The sequence below is a fragment of the Trachurus japonicus genome, chromosome 16 (genome assembly GCF_045865225.1).
Source record: "Trachurus japonicus isolate A0001 chromosome 16, Traja_1.0".
NCBI classification, from domain to species: Eukaryota; Metazoa; Chordata; class Actinopteri; order Carangiformes; family Carangidae; genus Trachurus; species Trachurus japonicus.
Window position 1 is genome coordinate 6,340,406 of NC_140922.1, and position 12,792 is coordinate 6,353,197.

General features: G+C 46.7%; 1 protein-coding gene across 15 annotated transcripts in view; it reads left to right on the forward strand.

Annotated features, from left to right (window-relative positions):
* satb1b (SATB homeobox 1b) overlaps window positions 1–12,792 on the forward strand; it is a 63,478-nt gene that overhangs the window by 19,119 nt on the left and 31,567 nt on the right. For 3 of the 15 annotated variants that reach the window (XM_085803548.1, XM_085803550.1, XM_085803549.1), the window contains exons 4-8: window positions 500–626; window positions 2,412–2,462; window positions 3,883–4,006; window positions 10,219–10,330; window positions 11,471–11,548. In XM_085803548.1, the coding sequence (XP_085659674.1) occupies window positions 500–626; window positions 2,412–2,462; window positions 3,883–4,006; window positions 10,219–10,330; window positions 11,471–11,548 (492 nt within the window). The remainder of the gene's footprint in view (window positions 1–499; window positions 627–2,411; window positions 2,463–3,882; window positions 4,007–10,218; window positions 10,331–11,470; window positions 11,549–12,792) is intronic. The other 12 variants (XM_085803561.1, XM_085803563.1, XM_085803562.1 and 9 more) reach the window with 7 other exon arrangements.

Sequence of the window (12,792 nt, forward strand, 5' to 3'; positions counted from 1 at the left end):
TTGTTTTATTAAAAAACAAATATATCTATCGATCTATAAAAAACTAGGCTATTGTGGGTACGTTGGTAAATTGTCTCTGAGAGCGCCAGAGCGCACCATATGTCACATGATGTCCTATTTTGAATTCTGTTGTATCATAGTGGTCATAATAGTCTTTATCACAAACTAAAACTGTTACCGTACAAGTGTCACTGATGTAAATGGTTACAGCTTGAAGTGGTGGTGAGGTATTAAAAAATATTGAGATGGTCTTGAAAAAGTCTTAAAAAGGTATTAAAATTAACTTCCAGATTCCTGTACATACCCTGCGCAAAGTTATTGTGATTCAGTGTCTAAGTGCGTGTTGTGATGACTGAGGTCTGTGTGTATCAGCTACCTGTGGCTTCATTCACTACTGTTTTGAAATAGAGTCAGTGAGGCGCCGTTTGACATGTTCTTTGGTGTGCTTTTGTATTGTTTACCCATGTGTGTGTGTGTGTGTGTGTGTTGTGTCATTCAGGTATGATTCAGGTGGGGAAGTGGAACCCTGTCCCGCTGTCGTACGTGACAGACGCCCCGGACGCCACAGTGGCCGACATGCTGCAGGACGTCTACCACGTGGTCACGCTTAAGATCCAGCTGCACAGGTAAGAAACACACACACACACACACACACACACACACACACACACACACACACACACACACACATTTCCAGGCTTTGAGGAGAAACCTTTAAATTGTGCACCAATACAAAATGTGTACATCACTTTTATCCATACAGAGGCAGGGTTATAGCAATGACACATAATGCAACACACTGGCTGATACCAGTCTGCTGATGCCCTCTGCACCAAACCCATCCTGTGCTAACTCTTTAGCTCGCACTGTGGTGACTGATCCAGATCAAGATTTAGATTCATGTTTTGCAGCATTAAATGAAACTAGAGAGTGACGTTAACTAATGCATCAAACTGAATAGGAATTTGATAATAAAGAGTTTTTAAAGCGAGCGCTGACATAATAAAAAAACAAAAATGAACGTGGCAGTGGGCAACCGGAGAGTCGCGCGGCTAAAAGCGTCTGCAGCAGATGAAGACAAGGTTGTTCACCTGAAACGGCGCCATGAATAAACCAGGCCGCGGCGGCTATTCGAAGTGGAACATTAATATCTTCCTTCTGAAACCTACAACAGCTAATAATACAGAGGACCTTGTTCACGCCGAGCGCCGCTCCCCGTCGCCCGCCGTCACTCACCATATTGTATGCTAAATGCTACTCTGTAGGTGTGAGGCTCCGTCGTATTTATACACACACGGCGAGGGGGGGACGCGCTGGCATTTATAGACACGGACACAAACAGGCTGGTATGCGCTCATTGACACAAAGCACGTGCACACGCAAACGCGCGGACACACAAACAAGCCGAGCGGCGCTGGTGTGGAGGCTGGTGCCAGCTGCACGCTAACCCAGTGTTCTGCAACCCTCTGGAGAGCTGTTCCCCCCCCACTCTGCCTCTTCCTCCCTCCTTCATCGCTCTCCTCTCTCCTTCTTTTCTTCCCCCCATCCACCCACCAAACACACACACACACACACGTCCACCAGCCAAAATACAGAAGGTTGTGTGTGTTTATTGCATGGATAGCCGTCTCTCTCTCCTCCTGTCTGTCTCTCCTTCCCTCCTCGTGTTCACTTCCTTCTCCCCAGAGGTTTTTTCTAGCTGCTGGAGCAGTTTAAGGTGTTCTGGAAAATCCATTGTTTTGCGTGTTTTCCTACAAGCAGATGTTAGCGTCGCACGCACGCATCCCCTCTCTCTCTCTATTCCACCGTTATCTCCTCCTCCTCCTCGCTCGTAATGTTTCCAACACACCAACTGACAGATTTATGGACACACACACACACACACACACAATGGGCACTCATCACCTCTCGCTCAATCTCCCATCTCTCTCACTTGTCAAGTGTCGAGGCAGGTTTAACGAAAAGTAATTCAGCGATATGTTGCAATGTGAAACACATTGGAACATATGTCTTACACACGTGAAGTGTTATCCAGAGCGAACTGGGCGCTCTCGCTGGAGCTGGCTCCACACCCTCACCCTCACCGCTGTATGTATTTTGCAAACCCAGAAACAAGTGCCTCAGGTGAAGCTGCATCTCTGCTCTTACTCACACTCCACCAGCAGCAGCAGCAGCAGCAGCAGCAGCAGCAGCAGCAGCAGCAGCAGCCTGCTCTCTGATATCTATACATCTGCTTTGGATTTGTGCTGTATTCTGTTGTCAGTATTGTTATTGTTTTGTATTTGTTTTGTCCCCCTTTTTTCCCCCCTCCCCACCACACCATCCTTCCAATCACCCCAACCCCTTCCCCCACCCACCACCACCACCACCACCACCACCAACCCCCCCCCCCCCCCCACCGAATGCCGCAGAAATCTAGCCAGTAACACCTTAAATTGTTTTGCCGAGCACGAGCCAGGAAGGTAGAAGTAACACGAAATAATAGTCGCCACATGCAGCTGATGTATAATTCATGCATCAATCCAGCAGATGTGTTGTATAAAGTAATTAACTAATCAGAACAATCAGGAGAGAGAGAAAGAGAGAGAGAGAGAGAGAGAGAGAGAGAGAATATGAAAGAGGGGGAGAGAGTGAGGCAGGCAGAGAGAGAGAGAGAGACAGAGCAATCTCCAGATGCATCTGCTTGATGCGCCAAATGAAATCTGTCTGTCTTGGAGGGGCGCTTGCAGCAGGGAAAAAAAAAAGAAAAACGAGTGGGGGCCCATGTGTGTTCATCTCTCTCTCTCTCTCTCTGGTTCCTTCCCTCTGTCTCCTCCGCTCTGTCTATCTGATCGTTCCACTGATTTGGCCGATCCATCAGTTTATACTTAAAACAGGGTTCGACTGAGACTACAACCTCAGTCTGCACCTTTGTTCTGGAGGGAGGGGAAGGGAGGGGGTGGGGGGGTGGCGACAGGGGGGTAATTTGTTCCCAAATTGCCAATTTGTAACAGAACAGTTGATTAGCGTTGAAAACGATTAGTCGACGAACCAACGCGTCGATTGAAAAAGACGATTAACCAGCGGCAAAAAATGTTTTGACAAATCGATTAGGAGCCAAAGTCTTTCATCAAGTAGAAACGTCAACATTCACTGGTTCCAGCTTCTCATCTGGGAGGATTTGCTGCTTTTCTCTTTGTTATTGTCTCTGGGATTCTGACTGTTGTTTGGACAAAAACAAGTCATTCTAAGATGTTATTTTTTCGGGGGGGTGATGTAGAATTTTTACTATTTTCTATCACTTTTTATGAATAAACTGAAAAAAAAAATCGACAGAAGCTGAAAAACGTTCATCGACTTCAACTCTGCACTTGGCGTTCTTATACATCGTTGAACATACATGTCACACGTTTCATGTTCCCCATTTTCACTGAGTTTAAGGAAACAGGGCTCGAGTCAAACGCTCTTTTGAAATGAGATGTTGTTGGATGAGGAAGTGTTAGAGGATACTACAGGATCACTTGCTCACAAACACACCTCTGTGATGATATAGGTCCAATCCATCTCCAGATTTGAGGGAACTCTCCAGCTCTTTTAATATTGTGAATTTATGACTTGTACACTTTATCATTCCATTTAAGATACCATCAGGGCTGCTGGCTTTTCCTTTCAATCTCCGTCTTTTCTCCATCTGAATTGTTTCTCATGCTCTTCCCTCACCCCCCCTCTCCCTCTCCTCCTCCCCTTCTCTCCCTGTGCATCCCTATCTGTCCTTCCCTCCCTCCCTCCCTCCCTCCCTCCCCCATCCTGCCTCTCCCTGTCTCTCCCCATCCTCACCCCTCCACCCCCACGCCCCTATGTCCTCCCCCCCCTCCCTCTCTCTCTCCCTCTCTCTCTCCACAGTTGTCCTAAGCTGGAGGACCTGCCGCCCGAGCAATGGAGCCACTCTACAGTAAGAAACGCCCTCAAGGAGTTACTCAAAGACATGAATCAGAGCTCTCTGGCTAAAGAATGTCCCTTATCACAGGTGCTGAAGCCCAGTCTGCTTATTAAAAAAAAAAAAAAAAGACAAAAGCCCAACCCCACCTCCCTTGCAACCATACCACACAACAAAACAAACACCCCTATCGCTCTCTGTCTTTTCTCCTTAAATTATCAAATGCCCTGAGTTTGATCAAGTGGGAAAGAGAATCGGCATAGAAAACCCAAATGAATGGCTATTGTCATTTGTTTGACGCATGATTTTTTTTGTTTGTTTTGTTTGTTTCTTTTACGGCCCCCGACACACACACACACACACACACAGGGAGGCGACAGCAGCCAAAAAGCAGAGGTGTTGCTGAACGTATGGTTATTGTTAGATAAACATTGGCTCCAACCCAGAAGCATCCGGGTCGTTTTTGTTCGTTTTCGTTCCCTTCTCCACATTTCACAGCATCAAGCGGGAGATCTGTACCGTACTGTACTGTACCGTACTGTACCACATTCACACGTTTGGTGTTGTGTATATATTTTCTCCCTTTTGTCGGCGGCGCAGAGGTTGGATAGAAAGAAAGCACTAGCTCAGATATTGTATTAAGAGGCGGTGTAGTCAGTATATCATAGAGGCAGCTCTGGAGTGAGTGGAATGAAACGGCAGTATATCTCTCACAGGGGCCAATAATGTGTGTATGTCTGAGTGTGTGCGAGTGTGTGTGTGCTTCTGTGTGCGTTTTTTCGACTGTGTTTAGGAGACATATATCAACACACAGGCTGTATACGCGAGTGTGGTATTTTTCGTGCGTAGGTGCCTTCAGTCTGAAGCCAGCTCTCCTCCCAGGCCACCGTATGGTCACCTGGAGACCCTCGTTTGTGCTGCGTGTGCGCGAGTGGCTGCTCCCTGCGTGTGTGTGTGCGTGCGTGTGCATGTGTGTGTCTCTGTGTGTGTGTATTTGTGTGTTTAGCCGGGCATGAGCAGTGCGCTGATGATGTAAAGAGTCCCTGGGTGGCGTTCAGGCAGAGCCCAGCCCGGTCTGGTAATCACCCTGTTTACGGTCCATATGTGAAGACGGCTCAGAGGAGAGCACACGCTAGCTCAGAGGATCTAACACACACACACACACTCTCCTCAGACACACATTTGCTGTTTTTCACATACACACCAGCGTCAATTTAAACCTAAGATTGTTTCAGCTCTCCGGCGAGGATGAAAGACGGTCCTGAAAATATCTGTTTTCTACTTCCTCCCATGCCTTTTAACAGCCAGTTCGCTCCTGACTCCAGATCAGACCGGTATTAAACGCTCTAATGTTTACTGTCATCATGCAGAAACTGTAGCCAGCCATGGCAGATTTGTGGTAGCTCCAGTCAAAATGAATTTTAGATTTGCTCTATTTTGCCCTTTTTGTTTTTTTATGGCAACAAGCTTTCAAAAAAACAAAAAACAAATCCATTTTTCAGGCTTTCAGCGTAATGCAATGGGAGCTCAGCAGCTCTGCTCTGCTGTAATTCATACATGTATCAGTGTCTGCCTTGTTCAAACATGGCTGCCATGATGGTGTTTGACATCTGTTACTCTGTGGGGTTTCATGTGGCCTGCTACGCCCATAGAGCGCTGGTGTGTTCCTCCTAAAGCCTAAAACCTGTCGTCCCCACGTTGCCTCCACACATAACCCCCCCCTCCATACACACACACACACGCCCCCGTGACCGGTGACATTTCCTGCTCGCTCGCAGCCTGACGAGGAGGTGAGAGGCCGGGCAGCGTCTGCCCAGTTTGTCTGCGTTGACCAAAGAAGTGAAACGAGTGGGAGGGGAAAGGGGTGTTGCTGGAGGGAGCGGAGGATTGGCACCTTTTTTTTTTTTTTTTTCAGGATTAGCGTTTCCTTGATATTCTGCGGAGTAATCCCGGCCCCAAAAAAGAGAGGTTAACAGATGAGAGAATCACAGCGAGCGGCTGAAAAGAGAATTAGCCCACCTCTGAACAGGGCTCTGAGGAGAGAGAGAGGGAGAGGAGAGGGGGGGAGAAGAACAGGGGAGGGGAGGGCGGCGGGGGGGCTATTTTGTGAAATGCCGCTTTTGTCCGGCGCCTTGTCAAACATTTAGTTTCATTCTTTTGTAGTGGGGAGTCATGCTTTGTGTATTTGGCCTACAAATGACACGAGGAAACTCTGAGGAAAATATATTCACTCATGGCCATTGTCATCAGGCTGGAGGGACCGATCCTGACCTGAGAGCTCAGAGATGAACTGTTCGCAGTCTGAAGAGCCAACCCCCCCACACCCCCTAGAAATCAAACTTCCACCCCTGCTCCCACCTCGGCCACACAACCAGGCTTGTTATTCTCTTCTCAGAGTTGCCACCGAGCTTAGCAACCCCCCCCCCCCCCCCCTCTTTTGCCCGTCTTCTTCTCAGAAACTATGGCAACAAACGAGCTTTCCCCTCACCTCACCCCACTCTTTTCCCATTGCCACCGCCACCTCGCCTTCTTCTTGCCCACCCGCCCCCTGCTCGCTCTCGCTGGGCGGCCCCTGATGCACCAGCTGCTGTGTTGCGTAGCAGCAAATAGTCATCAAAATGCCATCTTTGCAGGCCTTCACCACCTCAGCTGCCACAGGCGCAACCTGCCTGCCAGAGGACGTGTGTGTAGATATATGTGTGTGTGTGTGTGTGTGTGTGTGTGTTGGATTGGGTGGGTGGGTGGGGGGGGTCACCCTACTTGAGGTGGATATGCGCCATAATTGAGCTGTGTTAGATTTTGGCGAGAGACAAAGCACAGTGTTGCAAATGGGATGCATGTTTTCCCCAGTCGACTCAAGACATCAGGCTAAGTTGGAATGTGTGTGTTAATCTGCGCGCGTGCATTTGTGTAACTGCACCGTGTGTGTGTGTGTGTGTCTGCAGGGGTTGTGCTCAGTGTGTGTTTGCCTTTGCCAGTGTGTGCACCACACTTTAACGCTGGCAGCTGGGTGCCTACAGTACCTGCCTGCTGCAACACACACACACACACACACACACACACATACACACACACTCACACTCACTCTCTCTCTCTCTCTCTCTCTCTCTCTCTCTCTTCCTGTCTCCCATGATGGGGTGTAGAGTAGATGTTGGGGACCGATAGTAGCCCAGTGCCACTTCCTGGTCTTGCTGATAAGCTCTCTGTGCTGCAGATGGCTATCACTTAAAGGGTCCATACACATGCTCATGCACACACAAACACCCATACGCATTGGCGCACGCACACACACACACACACACACACACAAACGCACACAGACGAAGCCATGCTACCTGTTGACAAGCCCTTGCACAGTCCTCCTGCTGGCACCGCAGTGGCAGCAGAGGCTCTGCTTATTTGCTTGATTTCACTTAGTGCGGATGCATGTGTGTGTGACAGAGCAGTGGGGAGAGCGAGGGAGAGAATAGGTGTGTGTGTGTGTGTGTGTGTGTGTGTGTGTGTGTGTGTATTGTTGCGTTCACACATACACGCAGGGCCCCCTGTGAGAGGTAGAGTGATGTATTGAGGGAGAGGGCTGATTAATGAGGAGCGTTTATTAGAACATCTGTGTCAAAGATGGCGGAGAAAGAGGGAGCGAGGGGAGATAGAGAGAAAGATGGGAAGAGACAGAGAGGAAAAGGCACACCATCTTCTGCAGGCCTCTTGTTTGTTGCCTGGAGCCGCCTTAGCCCAGATATACTGTAAATAAAACATGGCAGGCTGGAGGAGAGGAGTTCATTATCCCCCTCCACTTAAAGCAGAATTCTTGCTTCTTTAAATATATGGTTTTCAGATGGATCCTTGGCTGGGGACTTGGCTCCCTGAACCAGGTTAAACTGGAATGTGTGGTTTGCTGCTTTACCAGTCGTAATCCCAAATATTCACTCTTGTTTTTTTTCCAAGGCAGTAAATCAAAAGCAGAATCATTCATTCTTATTTGCTCTGGCTTTTTTCCACGCCATGAGGAATAAACAGGAGTTATCATTTTTTTAAACCATAGAGGAACGAACCTGCGCCTGCTATTTACCGGGATTTGCACGAATCCAAAAGAAGGAGCCCGCTCCAGGCGTAGATGTATGGTCCATTACGAGGGCAATTCAGAGTTCTTAACCCTAACCTGAACTCTATCTGGGCTTTCATTGAATTAAGGCCATAAAAGGCTGCTTTGCCATAGACCCGTGCAAGTCCACGGCGCACACAGGCCTCCTCATCCTCCTGTTTTTCATCATGACAGCATGATGCACCGCAGCATGGCTGGCACAGATTCACACCCAGCTGCAGCCACCAACGTGACTCTCACCTCGCTTTCCCATGTTTGACTTTGGAAGGAAAAAAATACAAAGATAGCAGAGTGGTAGATGTGAGCAGCGATGAGCACGTTACCTTCAAAAAGTAATTAGTTAGGGTTATGCGTTACTTTCCCCCAAATGTAACTAGGTTAGTAACTGAGTTACTACATTATAAAAGTAACTAATTACCAGGAAAAGTAACTGTTGTGTTACTTTTGTTATAAAATGCTCAAATGTGTAGAATTAACTAATCCTAACCTTAACCAGTTTATCGCAGAGCCAGCCTGTGCGGAGGAATACTGAGTGAGTTGGTTAGTTCCAGATAAACGTTGTTTGTTTTTTCTGACCAGTTGATGGATTGAAAAAAACGTGTAGGCTATATAAGCTATATTCACTCAAACAGGTGTATTAATATGTGACTTCTTGAGTCAAGTAACGGCACATTTTATTGTCAGTAACGGTAACAGCGTTATAACGGGGGAAACAGTAACTTCTTTAATTACTTGTTACTGAAAAAAGTAGCGCCGCTAATAACGCTGTGTGTTTATAACACCGTTCTTAACATCACTAGATGTGAGTGACAGGAAGCAGCTAAATTGACTTTACCTGGCAGAAGCAGGTACAGCCAGAGTCACGTTATTAATTGTCCGTGGCTGAGGTTTGACTCTGGAGCAGAGACACGACATGCAGTCAGTGTCTTTGAGAACTCCAGCTTGTCTGTAAGTGCTGTGTGGCGTATCAGACCCAGAAAGTGAAATGTTTAATCCTCTTGACTCCTTGTAGACAGACAAGTGCTTAAAGCTGACCAACCTCTCGCTTTCGTTCCCTCCTCGCTCCCTCTGTTTGGATCGGGTCGACTCTCCCGTGCTCCAGGTGGAGCGTGCAGCAGCCTTAGGAGCACGGCGCCGTCGCGTAAGATGCACGCCGCTTTAATAGAGAGGTCAGGAGTTCAGGGTTCAGTCAGATCAGCCTTCCTGCGACAGCACAGCTGCCACCTCACATCCTGTGTTTGTGCAGATACGCAGCAGCCAGAGAACCAGAATCATCCTGTACCAGTTCATTGTGCTCCCACCACCATGCTGCTATGCCAGAAGGTTCCCCCGCCATCCTCCAAGCGCATATATTATAGAAAATGATAAAGATGGCATACCTGTAATTTGAAAACAGATGGTTTGGTTCTTTTGAATATTTATAACAATCAAAAACAATTTCTCCTGCACCAACCTCACTATTTGCCCGGAGGCCGGCAAGGTGTTAAAACATTCATTTTAATGAAACTGGAAGAGAGAGAGAGAGGAAAAAAAAAGGCTCTTTGTTTTTCTCAGGCGAAGGAGGATGGTTGAAGTTAATGTAGAGAGGGCAAAGAGTCGACTGTAAAGGGAGAGTAGAGCACACATGCGGCGGAGAACGACATGCTCAGCGCGGCCCTCAATCTGGTTGAAGTTGTTGTCTTTAACAGATTGTATAAATAAAGAGCTGAGGAATAAAAGAGGTTTATCTGTTTACATCGCCCGACTCCCCAGATGCTGATATTCAATAAGCCGTTATCTTCTTTCCCTTTGAAGGTAAATATCTTTCCTACCGCCTGCTCTTGATGTCAACAAACACACAACTCAGTTGACCTTATAATTTACCCACTCGAATAAAAAAAAAAAGAAAAAAAAATCAGACAAACTCACTGGCATTTGATAAAAAAAAGAACAGATAAAGCTTTGTTTGATTTCATTTGTTTCACCTTCAGAGACAAGATCGGACATTTTCTGCATGTCTGATACTTTCCACTTTTTTTTCCCCTTTTTTTTTTTTAGTACTGGGTTTTACCATGTCCCTATCTTTTATTTGTTTTGACAAGCTACAGTGTTACTGCATGTTTCACAAGCTTTAATATTATGTCTGTATTTTCCACAATGAGAATCTAAAGTCCCTCTCTCATTCTCTCTCCCTCTCTCTCAATCAATCTCTCTCTTTCAGAGTATGATTTCCTCCATTGTGAACAGCACTTACTATGCAAATGTGTCGGCGGCGAAGTGTCAGGAATTTGGGCGCTGGTATAAACATTTCAAGAAGACAAAAGATATGATGGGTAAGCAAAACGGAGGGGCGCAAAGTATGGCGCTCACACTTTTGTCTCTTTGCACACACACACACACATAGGCACACACTCACACATACACACCAGTCACCATTACAATATGTTCTCTAACCAACCGTCTCTTTGTCTTCCTACTGCTGCATGAAGCAGAAATACATTTTTATCTTGTTATCTAATAATTCAAGATAACTCCATTGAACGCAGTGTTATCTTTGATTTATACGTTATTGCTTAATGCTAGAGTCAAACAGAGGCCTCTAACTGTTTTATTTTTTGTTTGTGTGTGAGTGTAAAGCTTTTTTTTTTCTACTTTTTTTTTTTTTTTACCATGAACAAAAAGCAGCAATGACTTCAACCAGCCACCGCCTAGTCTGAAATTCAATTAGGATTTCTTATCAACCCTCTAACAACGCATGCTTTATATTATCTAAAAAAAAAAAAATCCCCTTTGACCCGCCAGGAAATGAGGTTATATAATACCACTAGCACCCTCGCTGGAGATAGAATTCCGATATATTTTTATGTCTTTTGATTAAGCAGAACACCACTCTGTTGTGAGGCTCACAGTGCAGTTTAATGTTGAGATATTAGCTTTAACAATCTGTTGAACAATCTTTTTTCTTTTCTTTTTTTTTTGTGTTGCTAGTGCTGCTGCTGCTCTCAGTGATGACACATGAGATATTACAGCAAAATGTTTTCACAGCGTCCATGCAAATGGCGTGTTGTGATCATATCTAATCTGATGATTTTTTTTTTTCTTCTGTTAAAGTGGTAACATACGCTGGGAACATTATTTACTTCAGACCTGCTCTTCTTGTGTATTCTCTTGCACACTCCCACACATTTTCTGTCACAATTGTGTTTTGTTTTTTTGTTTTTTTTTTGGGGTTGTGTGTTCCTCAAAAGTGGGCCTGCTGCAGCTGCCAGCCGCGGCCCTGGAGCTGCTGCTGCTTTTAAATGCCATGTTTCAGCTGAGCTGCAGTGGGTGACAAGTGTTGTAGGAAGTCTTAACCCCAGTGTTTCTTTCCTCACTCCTAATTCTACACTGTGTGAATGTGTGTGTGTGTGTGTGTGTGTGTGTGTGTGTATATATGTGTGTGCATGTGCGTGCCTTGCCATCCGACTGTGCAGGCATGCGCCAACCCTCCCAGCTGGAGGGCTACCTGGGTACGTGTGTCCTCCGTGAGAGCCCGCGTGCCAATGCACTAGGTATGTCGCAACATGGGCACTGACACAAACACACACACACTTGGTTGTGGAGGACATTGCATTGGCATACACACATTCCTTATCACTACATGCTTAACCTCAGTCGTCACAACTTCAAACCAGATTTTAAAAAAAACGCTTTAAGCATAAAATTAAAGGCTGTGTGTCATATGGAGCAGGTTTTTGTTGCCATAACGTTAGTTTTTTGTCCCTTTACCTTGATTAATGAGAAGATAAACACACACTGAACACGTGAGGAGCTGCATTCCTTAATGCTGAAATTGCTCAACGTAAAATCCCTGTTAATTATAATCTTTATCTTAATCCCAAAACTAAAAACCTACTTTGAAATGACATTAAAATGAAAAATGACTCATTCTCCTTGGAAGGCCATACTCTGATCAGGGTTTGGAACCAATCTGACTTTTGCCCTCATCCTCTCAGTCCATACATTTGTAGTGTTTTTTTGTTTTTTGTTGACATGATTTCAACTAGAGAAGCATTTAAAGAAGCAGCTGAACTGCTCCTCTGTGTTGTGCATCCTTCCCTCCGAGGATAGCAGGCAGCTGATAAGAACCAAACCACAATGCATACGTACAGAGAGGCAGCAAGGCGGCGATAACATCTCGAGACGAGCGTACGCACACATCCACACCGACTCCTCCAGCCTGCGCATCATGTTTAGCCAAACCTCAGACACAAAAAAACCTTGGCACATGAGCCTCAGGTGCCCACCGCACGCCCCGCGGCAACTCCCCCCCCCACCCTCCTCCAACCTCAATATTCATGACGGGCTGCCGTCTGCTGTACGTACATGGCCACACATGGCAGGAAGAGCAAGCGCTGGGGAGGCGCCAAGTACCAAGGCTGGAGGAGAGAGAGAGAGAGCACGGTGGCGGTGGCGGTCATCCCTTTGTGCTTTGGCCACCGCGTCACATGTGACTCTGCATTTACCGGAGCACTCTGCGTTCAGCAGGCAGTTTGAGCCTGAAGTCAAGGGGAGTAAGTAGCTGGTCACAGGTACTGGCAGCCAGCTGGGCCGCGCTGCCAGCTCAAGTGGAGTTACCGGCGCTGTGGCTTCTTTTGACGTGGCAGCGACGCCAACACAGGAGAGAGAGAGGGAGTTAGGTCACTCGGCATGTCTCTCTCTCATTCCTTCTCTCTCTTTCTCTCGCACACAAACACACACACACACACACACACACACACACTCCCGCCCTCCCCTCAGCCCACATCCCATTCCC